Source organism: Calidris pugnax, unplaced genomic scaffold (genome assembly GCF_001431845.1).
Source record: "Calidris pugnax isolate Ruff unplaced genomic scaffold, ASM143184v1 scaffold54, whole genome shotgun sequence".
Classification (NCBI taxonomy): domain Eukaryota; kingdom Metazoa; phylum Chordata; class Aves; order Charadriiformes; family Scolopacidae; genus Calidris; species Calidris pugnax.
In genome coordinates, this window is record NW_015090864.1 from 5,983,546 (window position 1) to 6,005,371 (window position 21,826).

The window sequence follows — 21,826 nt, forward strand, 5'->3', positions numbered from 1 at the left end:
ACCTGAAGAATTTTCTAAAACATGTTCAAGATCTTCCCTTGACAACAAGCACTACGATTTTTCCCTAAGCATCCCAAACAAAGATCTAATTTAAGATGTCGCCTGTCTGGAATGCAGACACGTTCTTCAAGATTGCGAGACGCAGGCCACAAAACACAAGAAACTAAAAATGGTTTTAATCCTCTGAATATTAGTATCAGCAACCATAGGCTGGAGAGTTGAATTCAAGGAAGGTTTAAAGTATGCAATTAATGAAAGAATAAACCAGGCTTGTATCCTTAGTATCTATACTGGAAGACTGGTAAACCATTTGAACTTTTGCTATTTCTTTAAAGCAAGTGTAAATTCTGAAGTGTGTGCAAACTGTGTATGTAACAGAAAAGAGATAGCCACTTAAGTCTCCTAGGAATTATTTGAGATCAAACCTAAACAAGCAGCTTAACCACAGTATTATTCACAAGACGAGTCATTTTCAAAATGAGTACACAGCATCTTCACAAGCCACAATCCTACTCTTACTGACCAAGGCAAACATCTAATCTTTAGGAGATCTTCCACCGAAAACTAACAATCTAAACTCAAAGCATTATTCATACAATGCTTTAAGGAAGAAAAAAATTTTATGCTTAGTCTTAAGGACTTTGGACTATGTCTGCTGGACAAACAGTTTTGTCAGGTCTAATAAACTGTTGATATCAAATCCTGAATGACTACTTAAAATTCAGTATTTAATTTTTCATTTCTCTCTAGCTTCCTCTCATACATTTCTTCTCCTTCCCTCCCTGTGCATGCCAACATTTTCTCAATAGCTACGATTGCTATTTCTCATTCGAATATATGAATCTGCGTGCACACTTCAATGGATTATGAAGTGTTCTGTTTCAATATGCCACTTAAGAGATTTACCTAATGACAGGTGTAGCTTGAAGCTATACAGAAGAGGAATTAGCAGTTTCCTAACTGAAGTAGGTGAGATGCAACACACATTCAGTACAGTATATTCCATACAGTTTTCTGGAATCTAGTTTAGAAGTTCTGTTGAGCCATTCTCTATACCACAGGCAAACCGCAACTTCACCCAAAGGTGATCTTCCTCTGAATTCATACAATGCCCACACAGAGCAGCGTTGGGTTTTTTTGTTTGAGGTTTTTTAAGGAACTGACTCAAAAATACTAGGGAGTTCAAGCCAAGACTATGGCAGGAGAGATACACACAACTGCTTGTACAGAGCAAAGCATTCACCTTCCGCACTATGGCATTCATAAAAATACTATGGAGTTCAAGCAAGACTACAGCAGGAGAGATACACACAACTGCTTGTACAGAGCAAAGCATTCACCTTCCGCACTATGGCATTCACAGTCTTCTATGAAAGGCAACCACACAATCCCTGGGTGTTCCCGTTCCACCCTGAAGTGACTGAAAGCATTAGATGTCTATCCTACAAAATCACACCTATAGTACCTATACTGGAAGTCAGAATACTATTTCAAAGCTTATACAGGAAGAGTTCATATCCATTTGTTCTTGTGCCAATGTTGTTCTTCAGTTAATTTTTTTCCTTGGTGTTTACCCCCTTCCCAGCCCTTACAGGATGTTTTCATACATACAGTGTTATCGCATCCCTTCTTGGCTTTCCTTTTATTAAGCTAAATGAGCAAAGCCTTTTAGTTTCCTCCTTTAATGCAAGTTCTATATTCTTGGTCTCATGAATGGCCCTTTTCTATACCTATCCCAGTTTGTTCCCTTCTCCAGGACCTCAGATATCTCCTTCCTCTGTGTCTTTGCGTCAGTAGAAATTCATCAAAACAACAAAGCAGCAGAAAAGAACACCATAGTGTAAGGGAATAGTAGGAAAAAAAAAAAAAAAAACCCAAGAACACCACAGTGTAAGGGAATGGTAGACAAAAAAAAAAAACACAAGAAAGTCTGATTCTGTTTCTTAAAATGGCCATTGTCAGAACTAAATACTCAGTCACAACACACAGACAAAAGCAAAATAATCTTGTCAAAAATCCCTTAAAAAAAACACCCTAAAAAGCAAAAAAAGTTTCCTATCATAAATAAAGCCATTTGTCTATAGCATATGAAAACTGCTTTTAGATGGCCATTGTCAGAACTAAATACTCAGTCACAACACACAGACAAAAGCAAAATAATCTTGTCAAAAATCCCTTAAAAAAAACACCCTAAAAAGCAAAAAAAGTTTCCTATCATAAATAAAGCCATTTGTCTATAGCATATGAAAACTGCTTTTAGACAAAATGTAGGAATGCCATTCAACTTCTGCCACAAAATTGGCAAATTCACCAAACTGGTCTACGTAAAACAGCAAAATCTATATAAAATTCAGCAGAGGAGGAAAGAATCTAAAACCAAGTTAGATTTATTCAAATAGTATTTGGAAACTACCTTGAAGATATCCACATCATATTCAAAAACCTCTTAGACGTGGTTCACTCTTAGAAGGACAGGGTTATTTAAGCTTTCCAAAGCTCTGTCCAGACACCAAGCCGGACAGCTAGAAGCCAAATTCAGCTTTGGTCTAACATAGTTAGGCTTGTACTTGCATGGAACTGCTTTGGCTATGTGCTAATCCTAGCCACTGGTGCATCACTTCCACAGAAGGATTTTCCCCTAAATTCCTAGATTTTCCTTTTGTCAGCTTTCTCTACTCACAGAAGAGCCACAGTAAAGCCCACAACAACGTGCATCCAGAGGCAAACTGTCTCTGTGTGAAAAGCTGCATTTTGTTTCAAGATGCAAGAACTGCTATGAAGAACAGTACCATCAACTCCTGTAGTTACGTTGGAAACACTACATTCCTTAAGACGTTTCGGATTTATCTACTTCCCCCAAACCCATACAATGCCAGTGCAGTTTTAAGTTCTGGAAGTCAAAATATTCAAATCAACAAAGTAACTACAGACAGCTGAAGTGCTACCCAAAGAGCAAGCTCCTAAGAAAAAGCAGTGCTGATGTAAATGACCTGACTTAAAGAAAGGCTCCACAGACAAAGCCCTGTGGTCTTCCACCCTCAAGTTATTGAAAAACATAGTACACATTACAAAAAGTCCTATCTTAAAGGACAGTGACATCTGTTGCAGATGATTAGTAAGCAGAAACATTTCTTATGATTGTTTAGCAACAGCTAGATTGAGCCAACTTGTGCAGATAATCCCGCTATCAGTCTTGTCACGTTGGCATTACTTCAGTTTAAACCAAGTCACCTTCATTTAGCCCTCAGTACCCAAGGCACTAAGTTTTCCAAGAGCGTTGCTTGACCACGACAGCCAAATTTAACAGTTGAGGTTATCAAACCACCAAGGCAATAAGATTGTTTCATCTATACTGTCCTCCCCGTATAGGCAGGGCATTAGAGAGGTCTATCAGACAGAACATTGCAGACCATCACCTAGGAAGTTTCTCGAGACTCTACAGGCACCCAACTCAATGCTGGCAATGCTCAGCCATCAGCCAAGTAACAGCACCTTCTAGTCATCTATAAGGCAACGTTGATATTGTCACATCTTCCATGTTTATCACTCAAGCACATAATGCTGTGTAATCAATTCCTCTAAATCAGGGGGTTCTCAGGACACTTGGAAGTTGAGATGATATTGTCCAAAGCCTTCAGCCTTATATCAAGCAATTGTTTACTGACTGTGACAGCCCACTATCAAACCAAAGAGCTTCTGGATCTTTTTGCAGTCTTTTTTCAGTGGTGCCCAGTGACAGGCCAAGAGGTAACAGGCACAAACTTGAACATACGAAGTTCCATCTAAACATGAGGAGGAATTTCTTTACTTTGAGGGTGGCAGAGCACTGAAACAGGCTGCCCAGAGAGGTGGTGGAGTCTCCGTCTCTGGAGACATTCAAAACCCGTCTGGACACGTTCCTGTGCAACCTGCTCTAGGTGGACCTGCTCTGGCAGGGGAGTTGGACTACATGATCTCCAGAGATCCCTTCCAACCCCATATCATTCTGTGATTCTGTGGATCAAGGAAGTTATTAGCAGAGCTGACACTGTCCCTCACGTGATGCAGATGACAGTGATAGCACAACCACGAGCGGCCATAAAGGTCATTGTAAAAGACTATTTCACATGGGCCACCAGATACTACCATGTACACATATACATGAAGCAGTAACTCTTTTCAAGTGTGGGAGAACACCAGATTGTCTTGACATTCCTCACAAAAGCTGCTGGCCAATAATGGCTTTCACTTGGAAGATGTTTGCAAATCATGCAGGTGCCACGCTACCTGCACACAACCAGCCCCAACACTTTCTATAAAACTCTTTTCAGTTGCTCGCAGCTTTGCCAAAGCAATTACATGGATTCATTGCCATGGTAAGCATTTTTCCATACCTTTTTTTTTTTCTAGGAAGTCTCAGCCAGAATGGTTTCACTGTTTCCAAGAACAAATTAGGGAAAACGTTTTGACGACATTAAAATTTTATGAAGCTTTTCCATCGAGTAGCTCCTGCATCCCCCAAGACCCAACACAGAGAGTTTTAGAGCACGCCCTGTGTAACAGGGCTGTATCTTTTACAGTACTAAAACATCACTTCCCAGATTGGCAAGGCTTAAAAAATTTGTTTCCTGAGAAAGCGTGCGTGCTCTAGCTGCTATGAACTGGTTATCTCCTAGTCAAGATAGACTAGGCCTTTCCTCATTGTAAGACTAAATACCATGGTAAGAATAAAACAGTTGTATCTTATGTAGGAGTAGGAAAAGAGCTAGTGCTGCTTGGAGATAGCCAACAGTGGGCAGACAAGAAGAACCACGTGCAACACGTGCACAAGGTAAAGATGCGTGCGTGGACTTCAGGAACAACCTTCACCTAAGACAACAAAACTTCTTTTACACTGATCAAAGTTTTATACTTTCAGTTACCTATCATTTTACACATGATTTTCATCTTCCAACTTTGAAGATGGAAATTTCCAGGAGAAAAAAAAAATAATAAATCTATGATGCTACTATATAGCAAACTGGCAGACAAAGGACGTGAGGTTGCCTAGGACAGTGATCACTTGACGGTGATTTCTTGCATAAACTTATAGAGCTGAACATTTGAATATTCCAGATGTTATTCTTTAACGGTTCTGGAAAGTACTTCACAGGAAAACCCACTGTGCCCTTGATATTCTTCCTTGCAAAATGACAGAAAATATAAGATATGTTATTTTTTAACAGTTCTGGAAAGTACTTCACAGGAAAACCCACTGTGCCCTTGATATTCTTCCTTGCAAAATGACAGAAAATATAAGTTCAGTGGAAGAAGCTGCTGTCTATAGTTTCAGATGCATGTGTTCAGTATCACCTCAGATCAGACAGCCAAGAGACAAAAAGCACTAAGAAGATAATTTTTTTTAGAATCTGCTATTGTGCCTCTTATGTTACACCACAAAGTAACTCCAAAGCAGGAAGAGAAAACAACACGAAACTCTAAGACTATATGAAGTCTATCAACACCAATTACCATTTCTGCTTAATAAGTTCTTGCTATGTCTACTTATGATTCCAATCTGCTGTGGAAAAGTTCATGCAAAACATCCCCTGTCACTATCACCATGTACACTGGTATCTCAAAGCACATCTTGTGGGCAAAGGGCCGTTTCTGTACTCCAGAGAGCATCAGCTTTAACAATCACATAATGAATGTTTATTAAAAATTAATTACAGTCGCAAAAGAATGTTTTACCTTTACTGTCCCCTGATCTGAGCACACGATCCTTAAGTCTTAAGAATTAAGCAAAATCTAGTATGCACATTAATATGCATTTTATTACAAGCTTCTTTTGACTACTTTTACCCTCGAAGTGACATCGATTTTCATACCTTGATTCAGATATTCAGTTGACAGTGGGAGGCTGACAGACAGGAAGAGCTCAATAAGAAACTACTTTTAATAAGAAACAATAAGAAAATCCACAGAGCAGGGAAGGAATGACCCCAGACATAACAATTAGTTAAGAGGAGATGCAATTAACTGGTGAAAGTCTATTTCAGGAGACAGCCAGAAACGAGCATGTGACAGAAGAGATGGATGATACAGGAAGAGTGAGCTGAAGGCCAGGGCATTACTAGGAGAGATTCCACTCTAATGCAAACTGTTTATCAAATAACTGTCTAAATGCAGCTTTGTGCTACAATCCAGAGAAGTAGAGCATTCAAGAGTGAGCGCACCAGTCCCATGACGCTGATGCTACAATTGCTGCACCCACTTTGCAGAATTCTTTTTTCCCCCAACTAGGAATTGAGCACAGATACAGGAGAACCCTGTAATTAACTCTGTCTGCAGAAGATACTTTGGAAAAACTCCCCAAGTTAGCAGATGCTACAGAAAAGTAGTTAATTCTGCTGTCAGTAGCTACTACTTTATTACCCAAGCTGAGCAAATGGAAGAGATTAGCATGGATGAGAGCCAACATTGCAACAAAACTAGTTTCCAAAATAACACACTAAAACCATACCAATTAAATCCATACAATCGATAGGCACACGTCTGCTGCTCATTTGCTACTCTAATCCAGTTTCTCTTCTCACAGCACAGGTAGCTGTTGGAACACAACCATTTCTGGAATTCCAGCTTAACAAATTAAAGCTACTAAGTGTAAATCGTTAACTAAAGCCCTTTTTCATATTAGATCATCAGAATAGAATTCTCCTTGCTCTTTTCCAAGCTCATCATATCCTCCATAAAATAAAACCCAGAACTACTCTTGATCAGAAGTAAAGCCAACCTTAATGTAGGAGGATGACTGCACAAACACTAGAGCTGAACCAGCAAACCCACAATACTGATGAAGACCATCAGTTTTTGGTCATTTTGATCATTTATATACATTCATGAGAGACATCTCAGCACTAAACTATTTCAGGCTACAATGAGAAACTCCACACCCATCAACAGGTAGCTCTCGTACTTTTTGAGGAGACATAGACTGGTCATTCCCATTCAAGGAATACTGAGCAGGATGAGTTCAGAATATTTTATTCCAGAGCATCCCTCAGTTAAAAAGAGACTCTGGCTTCTTAAATTAGAGTTTTTACTTTCCTGCTCTGGTTGCTGTTAGGAAAAAGGTCCTTTAGGGAGTCCTGAATAAAACAAATATCCACTGGCTGCTCCAGTCCTTCTCCTTTGTGCCCATTAGCAGCCTTACAGCCCCTCCTATTTCATCCGTAGTGCAGTTGATGCTGTTTAACAGCATCTCGCTAAGATTTGCTCTTACTTATCACAAGAGCAGTATTAATAAGCTAACACTAGGCAGAACTAGTGACCCATCAATAAGAAGTTGCACTGATCCTAGAGAATCCAGCCAGATGTATAAAGCAAAAAGATGACCAGCACTTTTTTCTGACAATAACATCCAATAATACTATAATACTATCCACACTACTTATTCACAAAATAGTTATACACACTTTGCATATAATGAAAAAAAAATTGCCCTTCAGTTGACAGTACTATTTGATTTAGAAATCACATCACCAGGCTAGACTTGCATATTTCATTACAGTGCTAAGACTATAAATATTTCTAGTACCGTTTTTTCAATTTAACACTCTTAATTAGAATCCAAATTAAATGAATGCCTTCTGTGCTTTCAAATTCTCATTTGTGTAACCTCTGAGAATGACAAACAAAAATCTGCTTCAGCAGCATACAGGATGGCATTCAGTGCACACACTGAACCTCATTTTTCAGCTCTTTTTATTAAGGTCTCTGTTTCAAGAAAACCGCAGCTTAATTTGATAAAACACCTGTTGATGGATGCGGAAACTGGAAAGCTAACAAGAGCAAATAATCAAAAGTAGAGGCAGTCAGGAAAGCAGTTTCAAAGCAAGTTTCAAATTTCTCATTTAACTCACAGTTTTAGGTGTCAGTGAAGAGACTTCAAGTTTGACAAAAGATCATCAGTTACAACGTGGCTACAGCCACTTAATGAAACCTTATCAAGGTCTCAAAGAAGTTTCTCAGCTTCTGAGCACTTACTACTTGCCATCCAACAAAAAAAGTGAACACCATCAGATGTCATTTTACTCCCCCACCCCCAATATTAGCACATATACAACTACAGCAACTACTGCAAAAATTTGGGTCATAAAACAGATACAACTAAGCGGCTGCATTTCCATCCGCATCTCAGTTTTCTGTGATTCTCCTTCCAGAGGCCTCATCATATAGAAGTTTCAGTCTGACATTCACTCCTAATTTTACTAACATCTTCCCTTCTGAATGCAGTGCTCTACATTCCTTCCACTTGGCTTTAAAATTAGGCATAAAGCTAGGTTTTCATTAAGTCTGAAAGGCTAGTAAGGCGACCGCTTCATTTCAAAATTCACACACTACTTTAAACTGGTCACAGGTTTGCTATTAGACATTGTCTTTTGACAGATCCCTGAACTGCTCTCACCCACTCAGCTCGAGTACCCACAGACAAAGCCTCAGTTTTAAAGCTAAATGAATCGAGACAAAGCAAAACAGAAGCTTGAAAACTAGAAAAAAAAAGTTTTAAAAAATTACCAAATTTTTGAAGAACTTGGGTTATCTTGTTGCAGTGTTTTAAAAGACATACAGATGTTTAGCCTAATCAAGTGACTCCAAATAATACTGTTACCCTGTTAAAATTGCAAAAGCCTTTCAAAACTGACTTTTTTTAACCTAGACTTCCTTTTAAGATATCTAAATGTATAAGATGTTTAAAATACCTTTTAAAATGGCTTAACTATCAGTGATTCAGCAGGTTTTAGGATCTCCTATCTAGCAGTAACAAGCTCTATGTAAAAAGAAACACACAAGTAGGCAACTTTCTAACTCTTCATAAACATAAAAATAAAGGCCTAACTAAAAACAGTTAAAGGGAAAAAAAACTACCAGTTGGCAACAAATCCCTTGCACCAAATACTCATATTTAATCACGTTCAAGATTCACAAAGGTGCAAGTACTTCATTGCAATTCAATCTCTGTCTGGACTTCTAAAAAAAAAAAAAAAGCTCAAAGAATTCAATTGTTAAGAGCTTCCTCTTCTCACACACACAGAAAGCTTAAAATAAAAGGTGTTACTTTTTCAGACCAGTCCCACCACTGCAGCCAGCATGCTAGTAACCACCAACCTGGCTCATTAACATATCGGCTTAGATATTTCTTTTCACAGAATGACTCAGCCTACTATTTTCAAAGTTTTCCTTAAATATTTGTCCTACATTTTAGAATAGCAGTTACCAACTACAGAAAAACACATCCCATAAAGCCTTAGCCACTCCACAATACTGTGCAGAGAGATTAGCCATGCGTCCACACTTGCATCTACTAATCTAATCCTTTCTGAAAATGAAAGCTCAAGATACTCAATTCGGATCTTTCAGAGGTAAAGCGAATGCTTTGGGCAAATTCGAGGAAAAAAACCCAAACATTCCTGCTTCTCCACAGCACGGTTTAGGGCTTGGAAGATAGGAAAACTTGGCCAGGAGTTCCCCTATCAAGAACAGCACATTCTGTTGGAAGTGCAGCTCGCAATAGGGCAGCGAAGAACCAGGAGAGCAGCCACATAAGGAAAATGCAGTTTACAGCGGTCCGCTTTAAAGAGATGTATGCATCTCCATAAGGAGTAGAAGCTTTAGTTGAAAGAGCTCTCCATCATTGCTCGCACCTCGCTCTCAAAGCCTATATTTGGTATCGCAGACGTATTGGAGGAGAATGAGTGTTTTAGGGGGAGGAGGAGGAGGGGGATGCCATGAAGGCTCCTTCCCCCCCAGCGCCAGGGACCCCGACGGACCGAGCCGCGGATGAAAAGCGGGCACCGCCGGCCGGGGAGGCGCGGGCATGTGCTCGCCATGGGCTACCGGGCGAGCGGGGCTGCAGCCACCGGGACAAAGGCACAGCCGAGGGACCGGACCGGGGGGAGGTCGCCACCCCCCCCGCCAGGCGGCCCGGCGGGACCCCCCCTCCCCGGGCGGGCTCCTCTGCGGGGGACACCCCGCTCCCTCCCCTCCGCCCAGACCCCGCTGGGTGCGCGGTGTCCACGGAGCACCACCCCCACACACACACACACAAACCCCTTCCTTGAATTTTTACCTTCATCTTCGAGCTCTAGTTTCTCCAGCATCCCTTCGGAGGCGGCCGGGAGCTGAGAGGGAGCCGGAGCCGCTGCCGCCGCCGCCGCCTGCGGGAGGGAAGAGAGGAGAAGGAGATGAGCATCCAGGCGCAGGACTCACCGGCCCCGCGGCGGCATCGGAGCAGCCCGGCGCGGCGGAGGGGAGCGGCGGCGCTGAGGGGGCGGTTGCCCGCGCTTCCCGCCGAGCGCTGAGGAGAGGGAGGGCGGGACGGCGCTGAGGCCGGGCGGCGGCGGCGGCTGCCCCTCGGCCTCCCACACAGGCAGAGGCGCGGCTCGCCCTGCGCTGCCCCTCACACACACACACTCACTCACACCGAGGGGGGAGGAACCGGGACTCGCCCTTCCTCCCCCTCCCGGCGGCTGCGCCCAGCCCATTAACCCTGCGCCCCCCGGCTGCCCCGCCGCCGTGCCTCCGCCCGGTGCCGCCTCTCCTCCCAGCCCCGGCACGGAGGGAGCCGGGCGTTGGGGGCGGACGGGGAAGCCGGGCGCCCGTTCGCAGGACGGCGCTTCCCGCCACACCTCGCCGCCGCCTCTCACCCGTCCCCCCGCTCCCGGCGGAGGGAGTGGTACGTTCCATTTTGCTGCAGTCGAGCCCGTTGGCCGGCAGCGGGAGGGGAAGGCAACTACCACTTCCCCGCGCAAAAAGGGAGGGGGAGGAGGGAGCGGTTCGCCGCCCCGGGAGCTCCGCCGGGCCAACCGCCTCTCGCAGCCCGCTCTGCGGGCTCGGCTCTTCGCCTGGCTGCCTTGGGTGGAGCGGTGCAAGAGGAGGCGGAGGGGAGGAAAGCCCCCCGCTCTCCCCCCGCCGGGCGGGGTTGGTATGGTCCCGCGCGTTCACCTGCGAGGCAGCGGCGGGGAAGCCGACAGTTCCACTGCCCTCCGGGGGGGGGGGGACCCCGGGGTTCCCCCGTGTGTGACAGGGAGGTCCCTGGGCCGAGCCGCCATCCCGGGGTACCCGCTCTGGGAAGAGACGCGCTCGTTTCCATGTAAAGCCTTCGGGAGGTTACAGTTCACTATTAGCCTGAACGCCGGCGTTTGCCCCGCTAAGTCGCCCTCTCCTCCCCGAGCTGGTGGCCGACCGTCGGAGCGGTCCCCTGAGGAGAAGGGCCCTGAGGCGGCCTGGCGGCCCAGCGCCCTCCTCATAACGCTCTTCAGCTGGGCCAGCAGGGAGAGAGGGCTGGGCCCGGGGATTAGTGAGTGAAATTCTAATTTACATTGTGCGGCAGATCAGACTAGATGCTCTTACTTTAAAAAACAGTCTTGAAAATAGACTGCCCCGCCACGGCTGTCACTACAGAGCGGATTTTCAGAGCTCTCCTCAGCCGCTCGGGGTGTGAGGTGGCTTAAGGCCCTGAGCTTGCCCTCAGGCCCCTGAGGCCGTACCCCTGACACCCCAAACCGCTCGCTGTGCCTGAAGGATGGGGCTGACACCACGGGAAGCTTCTGCTCAGCGAGAATGGGATTTATTGCACTTCAGCTTTACAAGCCTGCATCTGAGCTTGTAAGCCAGGTTACAGCAGAATCAATGGAAAAAGGGAAATACTCGAAACAGAGTCATCATTTAGATCTATTTAGACAGTGAGGTGTGGTAAGCTATAGCTAGGCTTCCTTAACTGTAATGAATAGCTCCCCACTGACTGTTAAGGAAGCCCAGCAGGGCCAGTTCAGACATGGATGCTGTAGAGGTGGATAAAAAGATTATTTCTTTGGCAATGGCAACAGACCTTGTGGGTAGACGCACATGTATGGTGCTCCAAAGGAGTCACAGGAGCCGACAGAGAACATGTAAGATCTATTGGTCCCTAAGGAGAGGCTCAGGCTTCAAAAGTTCAGCAAGTCCTTCAAGGAGGGAAGGTTGAATAGATCTAGGATAGCATAGAATGTGCATAGAACATAGGAAAGTATGAAGGATAATTAGAATTAAAGCTGTGGTAGGAGAAGAGAGCCAAAAATTATGGGAAAACAGAAAGCTGGCTGTTACTTCTCAAGTCCAGTGAAGTTTCAAGCCAGGAAGCTAACCACTGATGACAGCTTCTGTTTCCCAAGCTGCCTCTATCTAGGGATACTTTTAAGGATAGACTACAATGTTAACAATATCCAGTTCTTCTTTACTGTAAAGATCCTTTGGAAAGAAAATCCTGAAATATTTCATTCCTAGTTGTATTTTTAAAAGATTTCTAGGATTTCAATAAATACTCTAACTGACCAGCCATAGAAGATATCAAAGCAGTTCATATTAATTTATAATACTTTCAATCTACTAATTAAAATGTTTTGGAAGCTTTTAATTATCTCTAGGAGGTATCTTTAAAAGCTCTAAATAATTTATCTTCCCTGTCATGTACCTTGATATTGATAGGAGTTTTTAACCTCATTTGCTAACCAAAAGAAGAGAAGAATAGTATGACATCTCTGATTGGGATTCTGATTTTGTTTCTTTTTTTAAAAAAAAAAAGCATTTACTCCCCGTAATTATCTAGTAAGCACCAGCCATGAGGAAATACAGCTCCAAGGTTGTTTGTAGCTGAAACTGACACCGAGTCTTCAAAGGCATGCATTGCATTTCACCTGCTGCAACACACGGGTATGTTTATAAGAAGTCAGTTAAGCCTATTTCATGCAATGAGCTACACTGCGCTGTGAACGTCGGAGCTTACTGCAAGATCAGGGTTTTACAGTGGCAGACCAAGAGTACTATGAGAAACACAAGATAACATAAAGGCAATAATTTAGTATACAACAGAGATTTCTTGTGGAAACATTATAGCTATGTTGTAACATCCATACTGTTCAAAAAAACCCCAAAGGAAATTGAGAAATAAAGGCTGAAACTCCATTCCTCGCTCTGCCTGCAGCCTCACGATTTGTTTAAACTGATTTTGGAACAAGCTGCTGATCGCGGTGTTCATTTTGCTCCTCGCTTTGCATTCTAGCTCCTTTTGGCTTGTGTGCAATGCAGTGAGTCAGAACAGGAAACTGATGCAGCTGAAAACCAAACGGACCAAAAGAAAAGGTTGTATTTTGTCCAGATCAGTTCCTGATCCAACTCTTTGCACAGACGTACCACTAGCCCTGGCACAAGGAGTGCCATGGGCCAGGGTGACAGTGGCACTGCACTTTCTGGAAACAATCCACTCAAGTCTGCTTAAATCAGTGCTGAAAATGCTTTCTTGATCATTGTGAACTACTACTAGAGCATTAGAAAAATTAGCAGATATTTTCAACAGTCTTAGATATTGCTTCTCTCAACAGGCTCTGCCTGCCATTTTACAAAATCATTACTGGCTAAAAATAGGGAAAATATGTGTCTTTCAAAGGACCTGTAATTCCCACTAAGATGATATTATATATCATAACATTTCAATGTCTGTCTATTGGGACTATTTGTTCTACTGCCACAGGAGGATTCTGTTAACTACAACCAAGGGATTTTTCTAGATGATGGTTTACATATTTGCTATCAGAGAGTGTCAGGTAACCCATTTTAACTGTTTGAGATGCACCAAGACAGTATATACTTCATATACTGAATACTGCTAAGTAAAATAAATTATATATATATAAGTTTAGAAAAGAAATATATGCAAATATATGCAAAACCAAACCTGCCTGAATATATTTCTTCTTTGCCAGGTTTCAACTCGGTTACTTATGCCAAAAACTGGGGACCTACGACGTAATGCGGATACAGAAGTGGAATACAGCAGTGGCAGCAATCTTTGTAGAGGTAAAGTAAAACAACTCAAGGTTAATACAACAGCAAAAGTCATAAAAAAATGTGGATGTAAACAAAAGAGGTTTTAGGACTTCTGGGAAGGCTAGAATGTAAATTTTAATAGGTAACTGCTTACTTTGTCTGTGCATGTTTGTTTTGGGGTTTTTTTTAGCTTTCTAGTGTATAGGGAGTAACTAATACTCTGTAGAAGTAAAATCAGTCCTGTAAATTATATATACACTTATAATGATTATGTTAAAGCCTATCTGAATCTTTTTAATCCTATGTCCTATTTTCATAAGAACACGCTAAGTATTTAAATTGTAGGGACGGCCCAGGGATGTGAACAGCAATTAATATCCGCAGAAGATTACTTTTTATGTAGTTTCCTGACATCTTGCCTTCCTGAATTAGCAGGAACGCATCCATTGGGATAGGGATCTATCAGTGGCAGTCATCAGACCAGCTACATCAAAATGCTTTGAATGATACCTACTGTGTAACTTTTCTTATTTAACAAGGTACCCCACGCTGCTGCTTCTGCAGCCAAGGGAGAAACAAACATTTCTAGGACATTATTGACATGGCCTATTTTATAAATACTTAGGATAAAAATGCTTTGCAGTCACTGCTCTGAGTAGGTCTCTGCATCTCCCTTGGGTCAGGTTCATTGTGCTCAGCGTTGCTGTCTGTAAGGGAAGGTGGGGGAGGGAGCCAAGAAACTATAAACTACTCAGTGTAACTTTGATTCCAAGAAGGATAAGGGAACCAATACACCCATTTTAAGTAGTTAGAGGAAAGAAAGATCACCAGTAACAGCCAACGTGTATAAGCAACACTGAGCCAATCTCGGTCACTTTAATAACAGGCTACAAGTCTGGTGGTCGGCAGATGCAGCAAGAGTTAACAGGACTTTTGACACTCTCTTGCATGACACTCACCAAAACAAGCCAGATAGTCTGGATGAAACAACTGCCAAAGGTCACAACAATATTCACAAGGAAGGTAGTAAGATTTCTTTATCTAACTGGAAGGCTTTAAGAGAATGTTCCACAGAAGGCTGTGTTCTATCTAATATCATTCGGTGTTTTCACTGATGACTTGATGAAGGAATAATGAATAACCTGCCTCAGTGCTAAGAGATGCTGCTTTTTTAGGGATAGCCTTAGCACTTAAAATAACCTTGAGAATTGCTGTAGTGCTTTGAAAAGCAGGATGCACTTTGATATGGGTAAGTAAAGCATGTTACACAATAATCAAATGTAAAAATAAAATGGGAAAGGACTGGCTTGCAGCAGTCGTGCAAGGAAAAGACCTGAGAAGGAAACTAAATGTCAGACAACAATGTCAGGTTCTTGGAAGAAACTCACACTATCTACAAATGTGTTATAGGTAAAACACCGAGAATCTGTTCTACAAATTACCTGGTTAGATGCCAACTGGGATACTGCATTCAGGTTTGGGCATTGAACTGGAGAATGAACAAAGAGAGTCCAAGGAAAAGCAACAGCAATGATCAAGGAGTTCAGAAAACACAACCTGTAAAGAAGGACTTTAAAACCTCCCAGTTTCTTAGTCTAGAGAAACAAAAAAAAGAGGACTGAAGGAAAATATATTAACAATCTCCAAATATAATGTGGTTTTGCAAGAAGGAAAGTGATAAACTATCTTCTGGGTGAAGTTGCCTACTTAGCTTTTAGCAAGGAAGTCTTAGGTTGGACTTTGGGAGGACTTTCATAGTGAAGCACCAGCACACTTTGCTGATAACAACTGTAATATCTCTGTCACGGGAGGCTTTTAGCCACACATTCAAAAAAACATTTGTTGGGAATTATTTACATACAGTTGATTGTGCTGTGGGGGAAAATGAATTTTTAATGTCCTTTCCAGACTTTCTTTTGTTTATATTTTTGTCCAATCTTTAGAAAAATATATTCAGTCTTAGAATGATAATTCAATAAAGTCTTTATGTTTTGTACAAAAGCCAGTCAATATAATGTGGTTTTGCAAGAAGGAAAGTGATAAACTATCTTCTGGGTGAAGTTGCCTACTTAGCTTTTAGCAAGGAAGTCTTAGGTTGGACTTTGGGAGGACTTTCATAGTGAAGCACCAGCACACTTTGCTGATAACAACTGTAATATCTCTGTCACGGGAGGCTTTTAGCCACACATTCAAAAAAACATTTGTTGGGAATTATTTACATACAGTTGATTGTGCTGTGGGGGAAAATGAATTTTTAATGTCCTTTCCAGACTTTCTTTTGTTTATATTTTTGTCCAATCTTTAGAAAAATATATTCAGTCTTAGAATGATAATTCAATAAAGTCTTTATGTTTTGTACAAAAGCCAGTCGACTAACAATGTAAAACAAATGTAAAGTTGCTTTGCCCCCCCTCCAACAAATAGCCTTAATTCTAAATTAGAAAAATTCTACACAAATGTAAAGTTGCTTTGCCCTCCCCCCCAACAGATAGCCTTAATTCTAAATTAGAAAAATTCTAAAGCAAATATTGTTTTGAGTAATACTGAAGATTACGTATTAGTCTTTGATGACTGGGTAGGAACAGAAAGAACAACCTAAAAAAAGAAACGCTGCTGCAAATCACAAGTCTGCGTGTAACAGACTTATTCAAGCATTGCAACAAGAACGTTACCTGTGCTTTATTTAGAAATAGACATTTCCAGGTAAATTCCAGGCTGCCTTTTCCAGAGCTTTTCCTGACTTCTCTACTCCTTTCATCCTGATCAATGAGTACCAATATTCTGGGGGTGCCGCCTGCACCTCTCACAGCTCAGCAGTAAAACTGAATGCCCTTCCAAGTACTTCAGACGGAAAAAAAAAAAAGCTTCTTACCTTATAAAACCTAATGGATTGAAGAGCAACAAGAAGGAATTCCCATCTAAATGCAAATCAAGTCAAACCCATTTTGAATGCAAGAGTAAACTACAAATGGTAATTTTCCCACCATTTGCTAGTGCTCCTTACTACAATTACAGTTCTATGCAACTCCAGTCCTTAACAGCTCTTCTCCTGATGAGCTGTCAATGAACAACTTAGAATTTTTCCAAATGTATGTCATAGATACGCTTATTCTGTTGCAATCTGTTTGTGCAAAATTAATTTAAAACACTTACTGCTTATTTTTGGTTTAATTTAGTCGGGTTCACGAAGTGGAAAAAGACAGAAGTTATCGGAAAAAGAAAGGTTTCATCTGCTGGTTAAACTGTAAATTAGACTCCTGCTTGTTTTCTGCTGGAGTGTGATAACTGATACCAGTGGTTTACAGCAGCTGAGAACACTGGGATCGGTGAGGCTGAGATGAGGATCCCAGCTTGGATCCCTTCTGCATGTACAAATGCTACCTGCATGGTGACAAGGCTGGCGGTGGGGTGGCAGTGCCTGAGGCTGGGAGGTGGTCAGAGAACAGGGTCAATCCCAGTGAAGAGCTCTGGGCCTGGTTCTGCTACAAAAGCAAGACCTCCAAAAGCTCAGAGGGAACAGAGCAGCTGTGCAGGAGCTGTAGTTTCTAGAATTTATTCTAAGGAACCCCTGTTCCAGCACCAAACAGACTAGAAAGGAAGGGGAGATCTCATACAAAATACTGGACTCAAGTTTTTTTCTTCCTGTACCTGGAAGGAATGCAATAAAATTTGTTCTAGTCTTAAAAGGCTTGTGAAATATGACATGCCATCATCATGTCAGTGTGTAGCATATAGAAATGAAGGTGGTGACAACTCAGAGATTACAGTTTGTTTAGAACACAGTGACCAAATCCCATAACAGAAACTGGCACCAAAAACTCACTCTGTATGAGCACTGGATCCCCCTGGACCCTGTCTGGTGTCAGGTGGGTGCCCTGTCCCTGATCTGCAAAGCCCTCCATGAACTAGAGACACAGATACCCTGCAGCAGGTATGAAAGTGATGGAGCCAGTGTATATATCCTGTATGTATTTTGAATACTGTATGGTGAGGCTGAAGATGGCTCTATGGATTTGATTTTAAATTAAACAGATTTTGGCATCGGATAAGAACTCTACCCTGAAAGGGTTTTTCTGTTTCATCCCAACATCATCAGAATATGACTCGCCCAGTGTTCCTAAGTAGGAGCCTTTTGACATGGAATACAGCCCAACTACATATTGCTTTTACATTTTATAGCTAGTAACCAGCCTCCCACTGCAAGTATCCTCCCACATAACAATAGCTATAATATTAATTACTTTACAGAGTTAATTATTAGTGATAAACACTCACAGTTGGGGATCTCTAGTAGGTTAAATGGATAACACAAATGGAACAACAACCAAATTTAGCCAAATCCTAAAACCAAAAAGGAATATGGGAGTGCATTCAGCACTAGGAAGGGTGATGAAATGGACAACTTGCATTTCTACTACATCTTCACTGCAGTTACAGTGTTGAGCGGTGAAATCTGTTTACCCTGAAGATACATGAACTGAACGCGCAGAGTGATTTCACATTTTCAGTGTAGAGCCCTTCCTAAATATTTCTGTATGGAAATGAACTTGCAGTTTAAGCCCAGAGAGTTCTGCCACTGCCTCCATTGAGAAACAGGATAGATTTACAAAACTCCCTTTGATCTAACACCAGAAACAAAGAACTTCTCTTTTACATGAACAGTGTCCTGCAGCACCTCACTTTGAGAAAAGAAAAATGGTACAGACAGAAGAGTCAAGCACTTCTAGAAACTAAACTTCAGAGGAAGTAAAAGACCAAGGGATGGTCTAGATCCCCAGCTAAATTCTTAGAAGTCAAGGCAGAAGTGGAGAAGAGGCAGGGTTTGTTTACGTAAAGCCTGATCTCTGGCTGTGTGTATGAGCCTGTATCACTCTGCAACCCAGATAAGGCAGAGTTTTGAGTCAAGAATATCTGAGGCATTCTCCATATAAGCCTTTGTGGCCAACATTCATTCCTCAGATTACTCATGTAGAATATAGGTGGAGTCCGAATCAGCATTATCAGCATGGCACACTATTAATCAAACGGCCCAACAATTTGAATTCTGTCCTTTTGAACGCAAAGTTCGAAAAAGCTAAGCGATTAGGGAGGACCTAACCTGCATTTGTTAAGAATAGTGATGTTACAAGTGTGCAAATCAGCATTATCAGCGTGGCACACTATTAATCAAACAGCCCAACAATTTGAATTCTGTCCTTTAGAACGCAAAGTTCAAAAAAGTTAAGTGCTTGCGAGGACCTAACCTGCTTTTGTTAAGAATAGTGATGTTACAAGTGTGCTACCTGATTCTGCAAACACAGGGATGCCACTTAATCTGTTCCCAAGTTTTTAAGTGTTCTTGTCTTAAATGTTTGTTATCATATATGCTGGAAAAGATATACTTTAGCTGTTTTCACACATATGCTTGAGTGCTCCTTAGTCTCTTTGAAATAGGACCTACCTCTTATCACACTGAGGGGCACGGTTAAGGGCAAAGGGAAATTATTGCCAGAGAGCTGCAGTATTCAGGTAATATGCCTGGTGACAGTAGGTATTTTGTTGTGACAAATGTACATTTGAAAAAAAAAAACAAACACCAAAGAACAGATTAAGATAGTATTAGTGGTAAAAAACAGGTTAGCATCCACTAATTTAAAGTGAATGGAAAAGAATAATAAGCCTGAGCCCACATTTACATGGGTCTTCGTTCACTGGCATTGAATACAGGATTATTTGTGTTAGTTAAAGTTAAGCACTTACTTAAGTACTTTAGCTGGATTGAGGCCAGGGTACTGATGAGTAATCTGCAGAACAGAAGCCACTGGGAATAGCAAATTTGAAAAAAAAATACTCAGAGCCAATTCTGATTTAAATAAACACATTTACTATACACCATTTCACTTTCTTCATCTTAGTGTTATATTTCAAAGCCTCAGTCATGGATAGTGACTTCACTGGGCAAGCACTTATTACAGCAGCTTTCAGTGATGGTATTTTTAAACTCAAAATGAAACACCTTTTCCCTAACAAAGCCTGAAGTTAATTGATACCACATTTCAGGCTTGAGTAAACTATGCAAAATTCTAGTAACATATTAGTAGCCCACTGTTAAAATGTAATTTTCATGATCATCAGCTGTTTTGAAAGGCTAGAAGCAGATCTATTGACCCTAGACGTGAGCAGGATGACGCAGGTCAGAGTTACAAGGGTGGTTTACTGAAAAACAGAGACAACCTTCAGCTCAGAGCTGAATCAGCCACAATCTCAACAAAACTTCTTCAATAAATTTATACAGACCTGGTCTGAACAAATAATTCACTCCGTGGCAGAAGCTGCACGAAGAAGCAGGTGACTGCAGGCTAAGCACGGAGCAAATGAGCTGCACTATCGGTGGCCACTTTCTGCAGAGCTTATCGTGACTGAGGGGCTCAACACTCAACAGGGCCCCAGAAGGAGTCTCTGAAAACTCTCTCAAAGAGGCAGGCAAAGGTAATGAAGTATTTTTCAGTGCAGTTCTTGGAGAACTTCCTAGTCCTAAGAAGGACTTCCTCCTAGCACTCAGGGTTTGTGTGTTTGCATCAGGTGGCAAGCCTGACCACCTCTAGGCAGGAGTGCCATCAGTGGCCCCACTAAAGCTTGAGAAGTCTGTTATCTCAGAGTAGCTACTATTATGCTTAGACAAACCAATATTTTAATAAACTTCCTTCAACAGAGGGCCTACGGTTGACCTGTAAACTCCAAATAGATTAATTTTTGACAAAAAGCTGGTGTTCAGATGACACTGAATCTGCATAGCTTGTGGAACCTAACCCTCTTCCTGAATTACTTCCAGATTTACGGCTGATCACTCCAGGCCTAATTTTTGTGTGCTGCTTCTTTTTTATCATTGCGCACAAAAGAAATGTGCAATGACAGCAACATGCAATGGATATTTTCCCTCTGCCATGTGTGCATTCCCTTTTGATAGCCTCTTAACTATATCCTTCCATCATTTCAGGTGAAACCAGATCATCTTCTGTACTGGTTCCGTGGTTTGACACCATCTGGAAGGACCGAAGCAAGGGCTCTGCTAAGCAAGAAGCATATCAAGTGTCTAAGCTAAATATTTTATGACTACAAACAAAGAGACATGGAAATACTGGTAAGGCTTTTCCCTGTATTCCAGGAACTAGAATTGAAAAAAATTCAAATTAATTCCAGGCTAAGGACCAGGGACACACCTCCAGCAGGCCTGCCACCAGGCTCATGTCACTGCAGAGCTTGTGGGGATGCCGATACCAAAGTGTATTCCTGGGCAGTGGATGCTTATAGAGTGGATATGGCAAACACTGGGGTCACAAGCACGTACACTTAGATGTAGATTCAGTCTGTGTTAAATGTCTGCAAAGAGCTGAACTTATTCTTGACGTGCTTCTCTACGGCTTTTTGTTGTAGCTTATCTCAAAATATGGAAATAAAGCATTGCATTCAATATTCAACAGCCTGTCTGTAAACAGACTTCTGTATTAACATAGAGTGGTACCTCCCAGTTAACACTGGTATGAAAATGGACTGTTTAAATTGTCATTACAAAGTAAAGTAGTAGTTGAGTCATAACAGAATCTAGCCTTTCTGAAGGAAATAGAAAATTTGGCACTGATTTCAGTAGAGTCAGGATTAAATTCTATTTAGGGTGCATTAAGTTGTGTATAAGCCCTATGGAGATGCCTCTTCGCTTCTGACGCACACTTAAGTAGGAGACTGGCAATTCAGTGTCAGTTTAACTTAAATGGAAAAAAAAAAAGGAGTTGAATATTAAATTAAATAATGCAGTCAGTAGTTTGAAATTAAAGCGGTTGTTTCTGCCAAAATGGTCATATATCAAAGTTAATCATCTTTTGAGACAAGTAGCGTCATCTTTTGAGGTTAAGAGTTCTCAGAGCTTTGGACCTTTGTCTCAGGGAGACCTTCTGTGTCCTGTGTCCTCTGCCAGTGAGGCAGCCAGCAAAAGGTCTCTTGGAGGAGCAGTGACAGTGCAGAAGGG

At 41.8% G+C, this 21,826-nt stretch overlaps 1 protein-coding gene across 6 annotated transcripts in view; it reads right to left on the reverse strand.

Annotated features, from left to right (window-relative positions):
* PRKAG2 (protein kinase, AMP-activated, gamma 2 non-catalytic subunit) overlaps positions 1 to 21,826 on the reverse strand; it is a 235,339-nt gene that overhangs the window by 43,304 nt on the left and 170,209 nt on the right. For 5 of the 6 annotated variants that reach the window (XM_014945025.1, XM_014945026.1, XM_014945029.1 and 2 more), the window contains one exon: positions 10,091 to 10,178. In XM_014945025.1, coding sequence (XP_014800511.1) covers positions 10,091 to 10,178 — 88 coding nt within the window. Of the gene's footprint in view, positions 1 to 10,090; positions 10,179 to 10,540; positions 10,655 to 21,826 lie in introns of those variants that run through there. The other variant, XM_014945030.1, reaches the window with a different exon arrangement.